Source organism: Cupressus sempervirens, chromosome 5 (assembly GCF_028749045.1).
Source record: "Cupressus sempervirens isolate cs-2001-9-10 chromosome 5, ASM2874904v1, whole genome shotgun sequence".
NCBI classification, from domain to species: domain Eukaryota; kingdom Viridiplantae; phylum Streptophyta; class Pinopsida; order Cupressales; family Cupressaceae; genus Cupressus; species Cupressus sempervirens.
This window is the reverse complement of record NC_143122.1, coordinates 940,068,011-940,088,934: the sequence shown is the minus strand read 5'-3', so window position 1 is coordinate 940,088,934 and position 20,924 is coordinate 940,068,011. Positions and strand designations below refer to the sequence as shown.

The 20,924-nt window shown below is 33.6% G+C and overlaps 1 protein-coding gene across 1 annotated transcript; it reads right to left on the bottom strand.

Moving 5' to 3' along the window:
• Positions 1-14,039: 14,039 nt before the first annotated feature.
• On the bottom strand, positions 14,040-20,496 carry LOC149559057 (large ribosomal subunit protein eL20). Its single transcript, XM_089833021.1, has 4 exons — positions 20,431-20,496; positions 15,134-15,249; positions 14,698-14,761; positions 14,040-14,602 (listed from the first exon to the last, which is right to left on the bottom strand). Exons 1-4 carry the CDS (start codon positions 20,443-20,445, stop codon positions 14,261-14,263), a joined length of 537 nt encoding a protein of 178 aa, XP_089689147.1. The 5' UTR covers positions 20,446-20,496; the 3' UTR covers positions 14,040-14,260.
• Between the last annotated feature and the right edge of the window lie 428 nt (positions 20,497-20,924).

The window sequence follows — 20,924 nt, the reverse complement described above, 5'->3', positions numbered from 1 at the left end:
TGCAAAGGATGTGCCCTAGGTAAAAACACACACAAAAAAAAAACCTTTCCCAAAAGTGTACACAAATCAAATTATGTACTTGAACTTATTCATACCGATCTATGTGGTCCTATGTTTGTACCTTCCCTAGATAGATGTCTCTATTATGTGATCTTTATTGATGACTATTATAGGAGAACTTGGATCTACTTCCTTAAACAAAAGGAATCAATTGAAGTGTTATCTAAATTCAAAGAATTCAAAGCCCTAGTTGAAAATCAATCTTGACAGAAAATCAAAACCCTAAGATCAAATAATGGAGGCAAATACATCTTAGAAATCTTTAAAGATTTTCGCATTATTGTTGAGATTAAGAGAGATTTTTCTGTACCATATAATCATCAACAAAATAGAGTCGCTGAATGAATAAATAGATGCATTATTAAATCAGCTAGAGCTATAATGCATGACCAAAATCTTCATACCTCTTTTTGGGGTGAAGCTTCTAATACTATAGTTTATATTCAAAATAGATGTCCTCACTCAATATTGAAAAATACAACACCTGAAGAAGTATTTATAGGCATCAAACTAGACTTAAGCCACCTAAGAATATTTGGGTGTCCTATTTATATTCATATTCTTAAAGAAAATAGAACAAAACTAGAACCATCTAGAAAGAAGGCTATACTCATCGGATTAAGTGAATCAACCAAAGGTTACAGGATCTATGTCCTTGGTCAAAGAACCATCGAAGTCAGTAAAGATGTAAAATTTGAAGAAGGCATTGTCTTTAATCTTTCAAAGAACATTGATGAATCATACACAAAACCTACTACTAAACTAGATGAGGATCATTTAGTAGAGAATGAGAAGGAGAATGATACTGAACATATTACACCTATTATCCCAAATTCAAAGAATACTAAAAATCCTAACAACAAAAAGAGACCACTTTGGGCTAGAAAAAATGATAGAATAAAATCATACAAAACTTGATGAAGTAGTCAAAGAAAGCAAGAGAACAAGAAATCAATCATGCTATGTAGGACTACTCTCTAAACTCATTAAAACAGAGCCTTCAAATGTTGAATAAGTCTTATCAAGCGAATCCTGGAAAGATGCAATGATTGAAGAATATCAATCAATACAAAAAAATTGATGTGTGGGATGTTGTACCCAAACCAAAGAATAAATCAATTGTCTCTTCTAAATGGCTATACAAAATCAAGCATGCACCTGATGACAGCATTGAAAAATACAAAGCTAGATTTGTAGCCCGCAGATTCTAGCAGAAGGAAAGAATTGATTATGAAAAATATTTGTTCCAATCACTCAGTACACATCTATTAGGACCATCATAGCGATTACAGCATCCAAAGGGTGGATGATTCATCAAATGGATGTCAAAATAGCATTCTTAAATGGTGAAATTGAAGAAAAAGTATTTATTGAGCAACCAGAAGGATTCATCACTCATGACAAAAATTCTCATGTGTGTAAATTAAAAGAAAATGTTATATGGCCTTAAACAAGCACCCAGGGCATTGTATGAAAGAATAGATAGATGTCTCACAAAATTAGAGTATTCCAAGAATGAAGTTGATCCTAACATATACTTCAAAATAAATGGAGATAGTATGATTATTCTTGTATTATATGTTGATTATTTACTAATAACGAGTGAAGAACATCTTATAGCCAAATGCAAACAGGAACTAACAACATAATGTGATATGAAAGACCTAGGACTTCTTCATTACTTCCTAGCTCTAGATTTCCGGCAAAAGGAGAACTACATTTTCTTAAATCAAGGAAAATACATTGTTAATATTTTGACTAAGTTTGGAATGATGGATTATAAACCAATTACTACTCCTATGGAAGCTAACTTGCATAAACTAAAGAATGATGGATTTGAATCTGAACCTACTAATCCTACTTATTACAAGCAGATCATTAGGTCACTAATGCACTTGGTGAACACTTGTATTGATATATGTTATGCAAGTAATACGTTAAGTCAATTCATGTGTGAACCTAAGAAGATACATCTAATGGCAGCTAAACATATCTTATGATATCTAAGAGGTTCAGTTGGTATGGGACTCAAATATGATCACGTTGAAATCAATCTTCATGGATATTTAGATTCTGATTAGGCAAGCAGCTCTACTGAACATAAGAGTACTATAGGATGTTGTTTCAATGTTGGATCTGCTATGATTTCTTGGTTCAACAAAAAACAATCTTCAGTTGCATTAAACTCCATTGAAGTAGAATATATAGCCTCCTCCATGGGAGCCAAAGAAGTAGTATGGTTGCAGAAGTTGCTAGCTGGGTTGTTTAAGAAACCTTTGAAGTCAACTATCATTCACTGCAATAATCAAAGTGGTATCAAGCTTTCAGCAAATCCAATTTTTCACAATTGATTTAAGCATATTGAGATACCTTATCATTAAATTAGGGATATGGTAAATCAAGATGTTATCAAACTAGATTACATGAGTACAAATGAGCAAACAGTAGATGTTCTTACCAAACCTCTTGTCAAAGTTAAGTTGGAATACTTCAGAGGGGAACTTGGTATGGTCAATTTGTAATTTTGAATATTGAACTTGAGTTTCAATTTTATATGTGTTTATTAGAACTCTCTCTCTCTCTCTCTCTCTCTCTCTCTCTCTCTCTCTATATATATATATATATATATATTTATTTATTTATTTATTTATTTATTTATTAGAGAAGTCATTAATAATTGTTATATCAAGTTCAAATATATGTTTATATACTCAAATGTGTGTGTGTGTGTGTGTACACTTCTAATTATTATAAAAAGTACATCCTATTTGTCTGGTCATTATATCAGACAGTGCTAAATTCTATGCAGTCTAATATCATCTATTGAATAGTATATCAGACATTCAATCTGAAATCAATATAATCAATATAATAGACATTATGATATTATCTATTAGGTAAAAATATCAAGAACAATTAGAATCTCTATGCTCTATTATTATATGGATAGAAGAATTGGCAAGCTAAATCTATTATTAAGGACTAATTACAAATTCTTTATGTAATTTGTCATCTTTTAGCTTGAAGAAAGGACTTGTAAATTATAATCATACAAAGTTAAGTCTAATCATATAAAAAGGGTTTAATTATTTTTTATTTGAGTGGTCTTATAAATATTGACTTAATCCATACAATTTTTAGTTGGTCTAGTTTTATGAAGATATGAATATGATTGCATTTTCATTATTTAATTCCCTTCATATTGGTAAGAAAATGCAATAATCATAATCTTTGCTTCTATGATTCGTATTGTTTAGTGAAATTTGGAAAGTAAGTCCCCTCTATGTGAGGAGAGTATATGAATCGACACTTTTCTTCTCCTTTATAAAGCATTACTCTCTCAATCTTAACTTTTGGCCTAAACCAGATGTAAGTACAGATAGGTTCGAGCCTGGCTAGTGTTTTTTCCTACTCTACTGCACATTCTCAAGCGTTTCACATTTTATAACTACCAAAGCGATTAAGTTAGATCCCCTTATAAATTTAGAGGCCCCTAGAGACGATTGAATTAGGTCCCCCAATATGAAATACCATCATCAAACTTAAGGGACTGAAATCCCTGAGATCTTTTGATGAACCTATCTCTGGCAAGAGACTTAAAGAGATACTCCTATATACTCACTTCCTGGTAGTAGATCGGTCTTTAGAATTCTAGGAAAGGAATTTGTCACTAATACAAACAGCTATCGGGATAATAGTGAGATCGCATCAATGTTTGTAGCCATGGAAAACTTGGTGAAGTCAAATAAAAGAAGCATTAACACCTTATGTAGACGCCTCTTCAAATCAGAGCACTCGGGTGATTTGCAGAAGCTCTTGGCTAACGTCAGTGAGGACCTTCCCATTTCAAACGATGCCATTATGATTTTCCCCAATATGGTAGTCAATTTGATCCATTGTATCCAATTGTCTCTACAACAGACCATGTTAGACTGCTAGACTGGCTTCCCATTACTCGAAGGAACTTAAACTTCCTACTCTACTTCTTACATGTTCTTTTGCAAAGACATGTTGATTGGATCTACACATGTTGTGCAAGATAAATAAGGGGCTTGGGAAAATAATTCAGAGATCAATTTGGAAGTTCTAGAATCCTCCAGCTTGGAACAGGAGGATACCCATAACCAGGATGAAGAAGAATCTCATCTTATGCCTATGGAGTAAATCACAGCCTATCCTTGTATTAGAACAGGTTGCCAATGGTGCTTCATGGTACCCCTGGCTAGCCTACTTCATTAAAACTTTCATCGATTCTGGTCAATAAAACCAATGTTGGTAAGGGACCGGGGATAAAATTATTATTATCTTGTATTCTAATGTTAACTATCATTCAAATAAATAAAGATTGCACTGATATTTTGCTACATTCTTTATGCATTCTTTTGGGATGATCTCTTACTCTCTATATTTATCTTTAACAAATTTGTTGTAAATGGGTTGGTTTGACAAACAAAAATGTAGATTCATGGAAACGTAAGTTAAGGAGTTGGAAGTTCTAGCTTATACGAAGGACATTTGAAGTCCTTTTTCTTATCTAATAAGTCATATGGAGATAAATTATATGAAAATTATATGAATAATACAATGATTGTAATAAGGTGTTAATGTCTTTGTTTTGATCCAAAACCTTGTACAAAGAGAAAAAGAAAGATATAGCAATGAAAGATCTTAAAACAACTTTGGAACACCACCCAACAAATTAGAGGAACTCACCATAGTTCCCATCAAGAGGGCTAAAAATCAACCCAGCTAAACACAACAAAGGACCAACAAGATCATTCTGGCCCAATCTTATGAGAACGTAAAGACATTGAAGGTGTTAATTGTGAAAATTAACACTATTGCAGTCATTGATCATTAATCTCTTATCATAAACGATTATTAAACTGTTGAAAACAAATTCACAGCTAATATCGAAAAATAACACAATTGCAACTTCACTAATAAAATATGGAAAGAAATTCACAACACAGAACACAATATTTTTGGATAAATCGTTCTTGGAAAAACCCCCAAGGGAAAATAGTTCTGTAAATGGAAAATATATTAACTTTAGCAAATCAAGAGATACAAAATTCCTTGCCTCACTCGCAGAATTCAGACAACCTCCTAATTTCTTCTACTGATATTCCCCACTGCTATCCCCAATGCTATCATTGCACCCTTGCTAACACTGCAAGACCATTTACTATCACTGCAAATGCTTTTACAACTTGTGTTCCTCTGTTCTCTGTTCTGTTCACCAAATGTCTCCCTTGACACCCCTGTTTATACTACCTAACCAAGAGGTTTCTAGTTGCTTCTTGATCAAGACAACCTAACTAAAAAGTTTCTAGTTGCTTCTTGATAACAACCTAATCAATAGGTTACTAGTTGCTTCTAGAAGGAGTCAAGTAATTAACAAATATTTGTTAATTAATCACATAAGGACGAACAACTATCCAAGCTACCTAACACTAACACTAATGTCTTTGTTAGTATGTATTAACTTTTATGTTAAGAAGGGAGGGTAGTCAGGAGGACTTTTTATTGTCCACTTAACACTATGGAATAGTATTTTAAGCTCCATTTAATAGAAGAACTTGTTACCTATCAAAAAAAAAATACAATGATTCTAATAGGTAGATTTCTTATAAATTAGGGGACAGAGGACTTGCCTCGATCATTTATTTATCAATAAATTAAAATTAAAATTTTCTTACAAGAACATAACTTGTTGCATTATCTATCACTGCTTACACCAAATTTCTTCCCAATATCACCCATAACTTCCTCAAGCTCAAGTTTTACATCATCAACCATTTCTAACAAGAGGGGATCACTTAACTCAGCATTGATAGGAGCTTTAAGCCTCACATGGTTGTGACATCAATTGTGTCTTGCTAGTAAGGAGAATTGTCACAAATAGATCAAATAAGTATGTGTGAGAAAGTTATAACAATCATTGTGATTAATCGTAGATAAAGCAAATTTCAACTTCATATAATATATTTTTATTTTTTATTTTAAAAACAATCAAATAACAATAAGTATCTAGCTACAATAAATAGAATGTAACAAAACTTACAAATCTGTTTTCTTGCAATATCATGGACCTCCTTCCAACCCATCCTCTCAAGTGAGGGTTGTGCACCACCAATAGTCTGTGGCACAAAATCTTCAGGCACTAAGACCGAAGGTAACAATGTCACTAGGAGAAGCATAAGTAGAAACACTAACACTAGTAGAAGCAATGTAACAAAAGAGAGGGCATAGAAGAACCTCTCCAACACAACCTACAGATGTGGAGGCATGGGTACAAACAGCAACCACCTCATCCATTTGTCTCTTCATATTTTCCTTTTCTTGTTCAAATATTCCTAATTGGACATAACATAAACGAACTGCCTTCCCAATATCTATGCCACATGATAATGTTGGCCATATGATAATTAAATCTATTTATGCTTCCATGGATAATTTATTTATGAAACAAACATTTGTTTGATTTCTTGTTCTGTCATGAACCTCTTCAATATATTTCCAAGCCTCGTCCTTTTTAGCATATCTTAAAATTCAGTTGAGAATTAGAAGGGAAGCTGTTAAGAAAAATTATTGTTCCTAAAACATAAAGGTAGGTTACTGCAATGGAATAGGACTTTTGTACATGTAAATGCCATTCTTCATCTCAGAATGAAACATTTCTGAACCAGTGTAGCTGTTGAAAGAAAATGGTTATATATTTAATGTTACACCTATAAACCTCACTGTTGAGTATAACAAGTGATGTATAACCATGTAGATGTCTTCTCTAGGATGGAGATTGTTGGCCAGATTGCAGACTTGACAGTGATGATATAACCAAACTAACTGCACCACCATCCATTAGAACCGGGAAACAAATACCATGTTTCCTAAGGTTCTATATATTGTTCATTGATCCTAATGAAGGTTCTTGTCAAGACAAATAGGTACTTCTCACAACAGAACTCCATGGCTTATTGAATAGACTAGGAGAGAGTTCAACATTCCAACAACATTAACCACAAACCAAAATTATGCTTTCAAATGACGTAGAAAAATTGCATAATAGCCATAATGCAGAAGGAAAAAAATTACGCACTTAATTATTCCTTCCTTCAGCTGAGGATTAATCCAGTTTGGATTTAGTTTCGTTCACCAAGAAAATGACTATTGAGAGTGAGAACTAAAACCTTGGATCAACTGTCAAGAAAGTTTATTTTCCTAGCACCAAAATACTAAAACCCCTATAGATCTCCATTACTTTGTCAAGACCAAAGTAGCAAAACTCAGAATTGCCTCGGAATCTACAAGTTCGACTCTACTCATGAATCAGCTGCAGATTGGCTACATGAAAAAACCCTTAAAGTTTAGAGATTTTAATTATTTAAAACTTATTTCATGCATTATTTATTGAATAAAACTTAAAAACACTAACATCATCAAATAGAAGCTAACATACATAATCAGAGAACATAAATGATAAATCCATCACATTTGTAAAATGCAAATTGTAATTTGAATCTGAAGTAAATAGAAAATATGGAATCATATCACATAGATGTATAGATTTATATTTTTTGTCAAATCATAAATGTATGTAAGATAAGATCCATAATGATAAAAGCAGTTTAATGGGACTTGGCAAGTCTAACTAGGACTTTGCAAGTCTGAGCCAGAGTTGCCATTTCTGAGGCAATTTGCCTTTGGACTCGGACTCGGCCAAGTCCTGGCAGAGTCCACTCGAACTAGCCGAGTCCAAGGACTCGTCGGACTCACTGAGTCTCGAACCCAAGACTCTCGTCAACGGCCAAGACATTAAAAAATTTTAAAAAATTAAAAATTCATTATTTTATTTGCCTTTTTTGGTTGTTATAACATCTCATTGACCTAAAAAGGTCATTCCACCATTTTCTCATGCTCACAAGAAGGAGGAAAGAGTTAGAAAAGAAAATTGGAGTTTTGAGAGAGAAATCAGCAAATCGATTGACTCTCCCATATCAATTGCTGATGGTTTGTGCAATTTTGTAACTTGCATTAAAGCATTGAGAAGAGCTTAAAGGAGCATTTGGAGGGAGTTTCTACAAACTTGCATTTCCATTGTTTGACTTTGTGCAAATTTAAAGAGGTAAGCTACGAGTTGCATTTCTTTGTATTGTTTTGTAATATATTTTAAACTTTTACATTCATATTTTTTACTTCTCATTTTGTTTACATTTGTTTGGTCTCTACTACTACTATCTACTATTTAAAATCTAGATTCTAATTAATGTTGATGACAAAGTAAGAATGCCCTAAAGTTTAAAAATCTGATTTGATGCTAACTTTTCTCTATTTATAATATATTCATATTGTAGCAGGCTAGCAACAAACACGTTGAAATTTGACATAATGTCTTAAGGTGAGGAAAGTGGAACTAGGCCTTCATTTAACCCTAATGCAAACCAAGTGCAATAGCAAGGGACAGGGCTTAGAAACATGTCATTTCGAGGCACAAAAAGGGAGTTGTTACATGTTTGCATTGCGGTGTAGTATATAATGGAGGAGGAATAAATAGATTGAAGTATCACCTAGCAAATATACCTAAACATGATGCTAAAAAATGCAAAGATGTACTCCAAGATGTTATGTGAGACATGCAAACTCTTCTAGAGGAAGAAATGGAGAAAAAAGAATTGAAAAAGAAGCAACAAGAAAAAATGGCACAACTAGCCCAATAGGGATCTTCTAGTTTTCACTCTTCATTATCCCCTACTCCACCTACGGATGCCAATGATTCTACGAATGTGACCATTGGGCCTCGCATTCATAAGAAAAGATCAACACTTGATTCCATGTTTGCTCCACACATGACTCCAGGTGCACAACCATCGCTTGAAAGTATGGGTTGAAACAAAGAGAAACATGATTATGCAAAATTGGCACTTGGAGACTTCTTCATCCACAATAACATTTCATTCAACGCAGCAAGGTACTTATTTATTTAAATTCAAATTTATGTCTTCTCTTGCTTTCAACTTTCAACTTTCAAGAGACAATAATATGCTTATTTTGTTTATTTTAATTTGTATTTTGTTTTCAAATTTATTTATAATATACTAATTTGTTTAACTTTAAATTTTATTTTATTTGTTTTAGGTCCCCTTATTGGCAAATTGGAATTGATGTTGTTGTTGTTTGTGATCTGGAGTTCAAAACCCCATTGTTGAAGAGCTAGGAGACCCTATTTTAAACCAAGGGTTGGCTGATGTAAAAGTTGCAATCAAGGAGCAGCGTGAAGTGTGGAAGACAAAAGGTTGCACCATCATGACTGATGTTTGGACTAATAGAATGAGTAGAACACTCCTCAACTTTTTTGTCTCATCATCAAGTTAATCGTAATTGTACTTAGAGTTTTAGACATTAAAATTTTAGAAGTAGAACTTGTACTTAAGTGATTATGTTTATAAATTATGAATTTATAAATTATGATTCATCATTAATCATTATACTAATTTGTTTTTTTTCTTCAGGTGCCACAGTTTTTTTGAAATGAATTGATGCCTCAAGAAAAACAAAGAATGTTGAATGTCTTTGTAAAGTAATGGATGAAGTGATAAAAGATGTGGGTGAGGAGAATGTGGTGCAGATAGTTACAGATAATGCAGCAAATTATGTTGCTACAGAAAAGCTTCTTATAGAGAGACACCCTCACGTATTTTGGACCCCTTGTGCTGCTCACTGCATTGACCTCATGTTAGAGGATCTTGGTAAACTCCCTTCGATAAAAACAATTATAGAGCAAGGAAAGAGTGTATACAAATTCATATATAATCATACATGGATCCTCAACTTCATTAGGAAACACAATAGGCAAAACGAGTTGTCTCGTCCAGAGGTCACTAGATTTGCAACCAATTCTCTCACATTGAAATATTTGTTTGATTCAAAAGGAGGTTTGAGACGCATGTTTGTTAGTGAGGAGTCAATTGCATCATCATATGCAAATACCACTGTAGGGATTGATGCAATTGATCATGTTTCTTATAAGGCTTCTTTTTGGACACCAATTGCTGATATTGTCACGGTAAAAAAAAATTTTGTCCTTATTTCAACTTTATTTTGTCTATTAAATTATGTTACAAATTATTGTTCATTTTTTAAAGAAAAAACTTAAAGCTAATTATTTCTCTTTCAACTTTCATAATTATTACAGTTTGTAAAGTCGCTTGTTGTTCTCCTACGAACTGCTGATGGAGAGAAGCCTTCAATGGGCTACACATTTATGAGGGCATGGATAGGGTGAAGGAGGTCATTCGCTCTTTTCTTTGCAGGGAATTGAGATAGGTATGGGCCTACATGGGATGTCATTAACAAACGTTAGCACAATCTACTTCACAAGCCTATACATGCAACAGCCTACTTCCTTAATCCAGCATACCAATTCAATCCACATTTCAAGGCTGATGATGAAGTGTGGAGCGGCCTCTATCATGTTGTAGAGAGAATGTCACTTGATTCAACAATTGAAACAATTATAGTCCGTGAGATTGAGTTGTTTAAGAAAGCTCAAGGGTACTTACTTGCATGAGAGTTGTGCAAGAAAAATAGGACAAAATTGATGCCTGATAAAAATCTTTAATTTTACATCCTAATTTCTAATTCTATTACCATTTTAGTTTGATAAATTCAAAGTTATTAATATGATTCAAAATTTTCTTATTTTAGATACATGGTGGGAGATGTTTGGCACAAAGGTGTCAAATTTACAGAGGATTGTGATTCGCATATTGAGCTAGCCATCTAGTGCATCAAGATGTGAACGTAATTGGAGTCTATTTGAACACATACACTCGAAGAAGCACAATAGGTTGACAGTAAAAAAATTGAATAATCTTATCTTTGTTCACTATAACCTTTGTCTTCGTCATAGACAGATCCTTGGCACCGATCCATCACCGATTGTATTAGAGAATGTTGATCCTCATGCAGAGTGGAACACAAAGATGGATGGTACTGTCTTTAATGATGAAGATGTGGAGTGGGTAGATCAGGTGGATCAGGACGTTGAGGCAGTAGTGATGGCAATGGAAAAAGCTAGAGCGCGAGGAGACAGAGTGCAAGACCCTAACGCTAGGAGTGATGGATCCTAATTTGATGACAAGAATTATGTGGGTAAGGATGAGGATGATGATGACGATGAAGTTCAAGCTCAGCCTCAAACACAAGAGAAGATGGCTCTAAAGTCTTCCATAACTTATCTTAGGTGCACTCATAGGAGGACATAAACTACTATGAGCTTTAGTCTTCTAATTGTTATTTTAATATATGTTTTAAACTTTTGATACCATGGATTTAGTGATCCATGAATATTGTAAACATTTGAGTCTAACACTGGAGTGACATTATGTTTATTACTTTAAATTTGTACTTTATAATTTATAACTTCATATTGTGTTATTCAATTTTTTTCTTTCAAAAATTTGTTTTTATACTTATGTGATATATGCAAAATTGTGTGTATTAAGTAACTTCTATTTATCTCAATTATTGTGTATTTGATGTTAATTGACTGAAAGATGCATGAAACAATTTTAAAATCCTTAAAAATCTTTGAATTTCATGAGTTTTTCAATTTTCCAAGTCCTTGCCAAGTCCGATCAGAGTCTGAGTTTGAGCCTAGAGGCGAGTTCGAGTCCCGTCACTATGGATAAAACCAATGAAATCAAATCATAAATGTATGTAAAATGAAGATTCATGTATGCATGTCTGTTTATAAAATAAATAAAAATTAAAAATACAAGTCTATTTCTCACTTTTCCCCTCTTTTTGGCATACTTAACAAATAGAAAGCCTTTTAGGGTTATAAGATAAAAAAATGTTTTTAAAATTATTAAGAAAATTGTACTTTTTAATGCTTTTAATGGTGATTCATGCAATTCGTGATGATTCATGCTGATTCACTTGCTTGAATCAAGCCGCTGAATCGCCACAATTCTCACTACTCTAGTCATGACAAATTGGAGAAATTTTATGATTGGCGTCATACTATCTAACCCAGGAGCTATGCAGCCAACTACTTATCAGCCTATATAAGGAGAAAAACGGACATGGAGAGATGTGCCCCTAGCAAGTTGCTAAATAGTTAGCAGCATTGCCAGTTCCCTCTAACCAATCAAGGTATCTTTGATTCAAAAAAGAAATATGCAAATTTCAGAGACATTAAAGTTACTTTACCTTGTCAAATTTCATTGTATAGAAATTCTTACAAAAAATGCAGCTACAGATCATCAGGTCTTGTTAACAACCAGCTGGAGAGATCATACAACAGCTTACATTCACATTTTAATCAAATTTCAACCCTAAAGCATTCAAGAGTAAAAGTTTCAACAAGCAGGATATCCTCATCTTATGCATACTGATCTTAAGCAGAACTTGTAACATCCATTGGCAAACACAAACCTATACCTAGATTGCATGTATGCACATAACTCTACTGTCCATCTAAGCCCCTCACTTTCCTCAGATGTCCTCCCACGACAAATTTGTCTTGGCAGCTTGATTTGTTAATGTTATTCAGCTTGTTGACCGTACATGTATTCTACAATAAAAAATACATTTCACATATTTACTTATTTTTGCACCATATCTTAGAAGTGTTTTTTAGATACTTCATAAATATCTTCATTTCAGTAATAAGCTACTTCAATCATTTGAATCATTTTTTATATTCAATCTTACATTCAGTAGCAATAGATTTAAAGAAAAATCCATCATTAAATTTTAAAAGTATTTTTGGAAGCCACTTCTGTGTAGTTGATGCCCATCGATTATTCCCTTTTCCTGTGAATGATAAGGGCCCGTTTGGTTGCAAGCATAGGAATTGAGAATTAGAATAGAAAATTTGAATTAGAATGGAGAATGAAGAATAGGAATGGAAAAATGCAATCCAATCTTGTTTATCCCTTGTTTGGTTATGCAAGCTTAAATTGGAATAGGGTTAACTTGCAATCGGCGCCATTTGAAAATATTTCTGAAGATGCAATTGGCGCCATTGGAAAATCGCTAAAATATTTGAAAATATTGAAAACAAAGTTCCAGCGCTCACCCGAGGTCAAAGCGGATTTGAAAATTTAATCAAATTTGAAAAAGTTAAAATGAATGCAAGAATAGCAATTCCAATTACAGGGATTTTTTGGAATGGACAAAAGCTCATTTTGGAGCTAAAATGAGAATGCGTATTCCTATTCCTTATTCCTATTCCACGCACCAAACAAAGAATACAAATCATATTCCAATTTCCTATTCCTATTCCGGTTGTATTCCAGCAACCAAACAGGCCCTAAGGCATTTACTGATCTCAACATTGCTACAAAACTTTTTTTTAATTAAGTCATTAGATAAACAGGATATGTTCGTCATGATCAGATTGAGTAGCGGTGAAATTCTGTTTGTGCTATTTGTTGCATAAATTGCATTCAAACGGTGCATGGGACAATAAAATTCAATCCCTAATCATAAAATGAATTAAACTGTGATTTATACATTACCTGAGAGAAGACAGCTCCTATCTCTGAGAAAACAACGTGATTTTTCAATGCTCTACAGAAAATTATCAGAAATGGCATAGAATAAAGATCTTTACCATGAATTTCAAAATCATAATGATAACCATAGCTACCTACCATTTATTTTTTAACCCATCAATATGGTTGACATGATTCAAAGATTAGGAGCAGCCAATTAAACGAGTACACACTTTGTTGCAGACACTCACAGGATTGTCTAAACACCAAATATCACAATAATCTAACAGCATATCGTCAAAATCTTATCAATTTTTTTAATGGATAAACCTCGAAAGATTCAGAATACCATTGAATCTAATAAGAAATTCAACTCCGATATATAAAATTTGATAAAATATCTGCTTTTACTGTTTGATGAACCTCAGCAATGAAGAAATAAAAGATTGCCAAAATGTGCTCACAGTAACCATCTTAAATTCAACTCCGATATATAAAATTTGATAAAATATCTGCTTTAACTGTTTGAAGAACCTCAGCAATGAAGAAATAAAAGATTGCCAAAATGTGCTCACAGTAACCATCTTAAATACCCTACAATACTCTGGCGGTCAAATAAATTCACCTCAAAATAACAAAATAAAAACATCTGCTGAACAGCCAGCTAGAATCCAGTGTTCATCCAAATTACCCTCCTACATAAATAAGTTGGGTCTGGATGCCTTAAAGGTTGTTTTCAACTTCCTTGTTGGTGGCCTGACTTTACGGTACACCAACGGAAATTTGATGTTTGGATCATGGAATTGTTTGGTATTCTCACGTTTGCAAAGCTTGGCAGGAATAGTAGCTGTCTTGATAATCTGGATGCAAGGTTGCCGTACTCTGTGGCGAGAAGCCATCTCATCATACATTTGTTCAACAGCACCATTTAAAGTGGTGTCCCGATATTCCTTGTACATGTTATGATACCCAGTCCTACTCTGGTAACGCAGCCAGATACCATAGTTCTTGATAGTTGTTGGGTTTTTCTCATAGATCTACAATGGAAGAAACGAAATGGATCAAACAATAGCTTCAGCCAAATGACAACTTGAGTGAAGATACCCACAACATGTGATTGAAATAAGTGTACCTCATTTATGGCAAGCATTTGTCCATTACTCTTCTTCACCTTCTTCAGCTTTCTCAGAAAATACCTAAGACAATTAAAAAAACAAATTGTTATTTAATATTGAACAGTACAAGATTCAAAAACATTATCGTAAAAATAAGAAAAAAGAAAAGCATTAAATTGAAAACAAAAATAATAATCCTTCCAATTAAAATATTAATCTCTTCATTCATTCATTTTGCCTACTTTGACAGAAACAAGGGTAAAATTAAAAAGAAAAATAATCCCTGATCAAACTAATGGCTACATCCAATCATACATTATAATATTCTCCAATTAAACAACTGGCCTCATTCAATCATGTGTTTCGTATGTAATTTGGGAGGGTTACAAATGTACAAATGTAATTCTTGAGAACAAATCCGCTACTTGGGATTAGTCATGGATCATTACTTACCAAAACTTGGACTTAGCACGTACGTCATTTGTGGCCCATAATTTCATCCGGTATATCTTTGGATTTGTTTCAGTTGGGGTTGGCAGAGCTCGCCCCACAACCTGGTATTGATGGAACTGCACACAGAAACACAAACAAGGGAAACTGTTTCAAGAACTAAAATACAGATTAAGCAAATTTAAGCACCACAGCATTGAATTACTATATTAGTTTTTCTTTCTGAACTGCAACATACTGCTACTAGTCAACTTATGTAAAGCATTAATATATTGTAGTGGGTGAAAAGATAAAAACAACATATTCACCATAATTATTAAATAAATAAAACAGAACTAAAAACTTTAAAAGTGTCTCCAGGGCATGGAAATAGTATTTGTCGAACATTTAACATGTGAATTAAAAACAAAGAAATGAACAATGAAAATACACCAAAATGCACTCCGCAACACTGCAACTGAAGGCCATTCTAATTCAAGCAAGATGATAAGTACCATTAAAAATTTAATAAATTTGAACATTATAGGAACTCAAAATAATATATATGTTATTATGGTGTTATTGCTGGGGTAACTAACCTAAAAAACAAAAAGCTTATTAAATATGTATTAGCTTATGGATAACCTGCAAATACTACCGCGAAAAAAAAAATCCCTAGTTACTTCCAATAGCATCACAAAATTGTTCCCAGCCATTTACCAGGAATTTGTGGAAGTGAAACAATGCTTGCACAAGCCATAATATCAATTAACATTAAGAAACAAAATAAAAAAATGGAAAAGAAGATATTGCTGATGGAATAGGTGTCTGGCAAGAAACATACATTCACAAAGCAGTCTAAACAGGCAAAGTAACATTGAACACAGTTTCAATGTGAATCCAGACTTCGAAACAGAGTGCAATTGTAAATTCATAATAAAAATGTTATTCAATATGTACATTGTGCATGACAAAAGAAGGAATAATACTGTTCTCTAAAAGTGAATTCAAGGCTACAATTTAAGTCAAGCAAGATTGAAGCTCTTTCCTTCCCAAAAACTGAGATTAAAAAAAACTAAAAATACTAAGATTTTTTTAAAAATGAAACATGTCCAATTCTGTACAATACATGAATACAATAAATTTAAAAACGGAAGCTATCGACGTGGGACTGCAAACACAAAAGATAAGCCCTGTAAAATAGAACCTTCAATTAGAAATAGTGTTTTCATTCAATATGGCATGTAGCACAGATCAAGGCCTTAAACCTTCTCAAAAAAATCAAACTTGAATTTGGATACATTTCCAAAGAATTTATTGAGCGACAAATGTGCATGAAAATGCATCCATCCAAAAATGCCTAAAGGAATCTCATTTAATAATATCCTCATCCCTTGTTCCCTAATGCTGTGCACCCCATTCTCTTGTTACCCTCCAACAGATATTGTCATAGATTAATGGAGCATAAGAAGTTTCTAAATATACATGTAGGAATAGGAACATGTATTTCTAATTAGGCCTAATATAAGATGTGTAAAAAATGGGACAATAACCCATAAATTATCTAGCATAAATGGTAGTAATCATCATGAAAAATTGTATAGACCAAATCTAGGCCAAATGTCAAAAATAGCATATTGGAAACATCCAATATGGAAAGAAGTGGACTATTTGACAATAGTATCTGTTTCCTTTAGAACACAGAATTTTATATGACAATACTGCTTTTGGGTGTATTTAAAAAAGCAAAACTCATCATGTTCAAGGAATAGATGCTAATTGCTATGACATGTAACTCAGACGGTGCATTCACACTCCAAAAGCATGTGACATCTCAAGAGTATACAAGAAGATTAGGATAATCACAAAAGAAAAATATGACATTCACGAGCAATATTGGCACCTGAAAAAGAATGGAGCACTTGAAATACATATCAGTCAATAGATAAACTTCTAATTGAGTCTTGAACAATTAAAAAAAATACTATGAAACCTATGTTCCATAGAGCTTCTTGATGAAGGATGATGTGGGCCTAATTTTGAGGACAGCAAAGAATGGGGAAGTGAGGCCCAAATACATATGCTACTTCAAAAAATAAATATAAAAATATATTTAAGGAATAAATCCATGAATCGAACTGAAACCTTGGCTAAGCCAATAACTAAACAATAAAACCTTGCAATGCTTGAAATGAACATTACCAATTGTGAATGCTGAGGGCAAAACTGTAACAGGGTCGGCCACACCTCTTGCACAGCTTGGGGTAAAAGCTCCTAGTAGAAACTAGGGGAAATACCCCCTGCCCATTGTCACCAGGCACAAATAAGGTCTTCAACCACATAAACCTTCCTGGAATATGTTATTTTCACAATTTCATCACTTTGTTTTTCTATAACTCCAATCCTTGATATATCATATTTCTAAAGAACAGGAGTGATTTGAAACGAGGCTAAAAAATTAGATCACTATTTATAAAAAACCAAGTCCTTAAGAGTTTTGAGTGGGGCCCATACATCATTAGATTTAGAATTTGTAGTGCACTAATCAAAAACATTTTTTTATTTTTAAGAAATATTGCTCTTATGTTCTTGTCGTGGAGTATATCTAAACGTCCCAATAATAGTTGAGCGATTTCTGTGAATCCATTAAACATCTCATAGAGTCCCCTCTGTTGCCAATTGGAACTGGAGGTTTTGAAACAGGCGGCTGTCCCCAAATAAGGTTAACATCCCAGGAAGATGGCTAGGTCTTGAGCAGTAATGGTGGCAAGCATTGACATAGAACACAGATTGTTTATCAGGAGAAAACAATTTCTCCATCAATGTTAGTTACAACTTCAGGAAACCATCTTTGTTCTTCAGAAGAGTCAAACATAAACCAGTGGCAATAGCCCTTGACCATTGCCACCAAGCACAAATTAAGGCGTGACCACACAAACCTGCATGGAATATGTTATTTTCACAATGTTATCAATTTTGGTTTTTCTGCAACATCAAATCCTTGATATTTATAAAAAAATAGGAGTTATTTGAAATGAGGCATAAAAGTTGGATGGCTATTTATTAAATAATTGAGAGTTCTTAAGAGTTTTGGGAGGGACCCATACATCACTGAATTTAGAGTTTGTAGCATACTAATCAAAATAAAAAGAAATTTAAGAAATATTGACTCTCATTTTCTTGTCATGTAAAATACCTGAAAGTGAGGAAGTTGAGAAATTTCTGCAGATTCGTTAAACATCTCACAGAGTTCCCTTAGTTGTCCCCAAAAAGGTTGACATCCCAGGAAGAGTCCTAGATCTTGAGCAGCCAGAAAATATTCAAAAAAGCTCTAAAACAGCTGTAAGAAAACTGACAATATGAAAAATGACAAGCTGGTGCAAATTCATTAAATATCTCAGTCCCCTTAGTTGTCCCCAAACAAGGTTAACATTCCAGGAAGATTCCTGCATCTTGAGCAGACAGAAAATATTCAAAAAAGATCTAAAACAGCTGTCAGAAAACTGACAATATGAAAAATGACAAGCAGGCGTTGGAGTACATGCATAGCAGCCAATTTGAATGTGACCGTTTAATATGGAAATGGTGCCAGCGAAGGAGATTAATCTGTTGTTTGACTTTACAAAAACAGGAACCAGAAGTGTAGCATTTGAATATAGATTTGAAGGCATACCATTCTGAAAACTCAAAAAATCAAAAATTGCATGCAACTGTCACAAATGGACTCCAGAGATGAGCTTTCTGTACTGTATATGTTTTTGGCATATCGATCCCTTTACAGATTTGGGTTTTAGAGATTTGGGTTTTAGACAGTCAATAACATCCAATTTATAAAATACTTTCAATGCCAATAGCTTGTACTGGTCAAGTATTCAAAGTGCTCTGATGAAATCTATGGCATTTCAAAAAGACATGCAAACTCCGTGATTCTGCTTGTAGCAAATATTGCTGGAACCAATAGTGTAGTATTCAAATATAGATTTGAACACATGGCATACCATTCTGAGAATATTAGCAATTGCATCAAATTGTCACTAATGGGCTCCAGATATCAACTTTCTGTACTACATATGTTTTCTGCATATTGATCCCTCTACAGATTTGGATTTTGGAAAGACAATGACATCTAATTGATAAAATAATTCTAATACCAATAGTGAGATGTTCTTGTAGTGGTCGAGAATCCAAAATGCTTTGATGAAATCTCTGGCATTTCAAAAAGACAAGTAAACCTCATGAGCATCTACAAAATATTGCTTGAACAATATCAAAAGCCACTCATCATCAGACCTTTTTCATATTCATTTTCTTGAGCTTTTATTTTTACAATTTATTTGCTGACCCTGGCACAGTATCAATGGCATTGTGCAAGCTGACTAACAGGCACTACCTGGATGTTGGCCTCAAGTTGGAATTGCAGCAAACTAAAATAGCATTACTTTAATTTTGGAATCTAACTAATAAAATAAAACAGTCCATGAGCGACCAGATCAGAATTAAGAGCTGAGGTTATAAATATAAGTTACTTTTAAAGAGTATTAATTATTTCAACTGTGACTCCGGATTTTGCCCTTAGATTTGCTGATATGTTCTGATGGGTGCGACAGGATTCAAAGCTTATAATGGAATGATGTACAGTGAGCTAAAGATAACTGATACAGACTTTCCTAGCGTCTGCGACTAATCTATACCAGCATCTTAGCTGATATCTCGCGACTTATATATGCCTATTACAAATTCCTGTGCATCAACATGTAATGGTAATAAACAAAGTTTGGCCTTCAGTTAGAGAAGATGCACCACCAGTCAAACCTCTCGAAATTGATATTTCTAACCACCTAACCAAACAAATCACCAGTATCCAGCGGATCAAGGTACTTAGTCTGCATATGGGTTAATAAAAGGGTATATATCACATGGTATCGGGCCATGGGCACGGCTATAGCCTGTGACGTTAGAAACTAAATCTTGCCCTTGTATTTTTCAGCAACAATATAGATGTGGCAATCTGGGATAGCAACTCCTCAGTGGACTGAACATCTCACTGGTGGGCAAAAAAACTGAAAATACGAAGTTGTTCATTATTGATCTTTGTGAAATATAACATACCGTGGTGAAAGACATAATATGGACGTAGAGTCACTGACTACTGAGTACCTTAATAACTGGAGCAGAGATATAATGTCTATGGATTAAATAAAGAAAATAAACCAAACCCTGGCGAGACCGTGCTTAAGAGGAAAATCACAACGGATCGTACTGTGACAAGCTTTGAAATACTAAACAGAACTGAATGTAAGATTGGTTAACAAAATGCATACCCTGAATTTCACCATTTTTCCTTTCTTCTCTCTTCCTCGCTCGCGACTGCAGCCTCCGCCTCCCTCAAAAGAGAAAAACCCTTCCCGAGATCCAGTTTATAAAGTTAGGGTTTAATTAAACGGGTGCATAGTGGTCAAGAGTGATAATAAAAATTATTATTATTATTATTATAACTTAGGTCTGAATTAAATGACCACTTTCAATTTGCGGCTACTAAAAAGTGTATGGACCTCATCAAGGGTGAGCTTGTAAACTAGCGCTTGCACTTAAAAGGGAGGGATACATTCATAGGTGTTTGATTTAAAAACACAAATAAATATTTACATAATAAAAAATTGTCCATTTCCAAATATATATTATTGGCATCTATTTTGAAAGAGCTAAAGTTATAGTAGTGTCTTATTGCATTTTTTTGTATGTACTCTTAAGAAAACATAGCATTCAAATGCATGGGAAAACATACAAAATGTTGCATTTGTAACTATAAATTCTC

What these genes read in the sequence shown, in the direction of transcription:
- LOC149559057 (XM_089833021.1), bottom strand. An exon ending in CGTGCTAAGTCCAAGTTTTG is followed by an intron (nt 14,762 to 15,133) that starts GTAAGTAATGAT and finishes TAATTGTCTTAG; the next exon opens with GTATTTTCTGAGAAAGCTGA. An exon ending in AAATGCTTGCCATAAATGAG is followed by an intron (nt 14,603 to 14,697) that starts GTACACTTATTT and finishes CTTCCATTGTAG; the next exon opens with ATCTATGAGAAAAACCCAAC.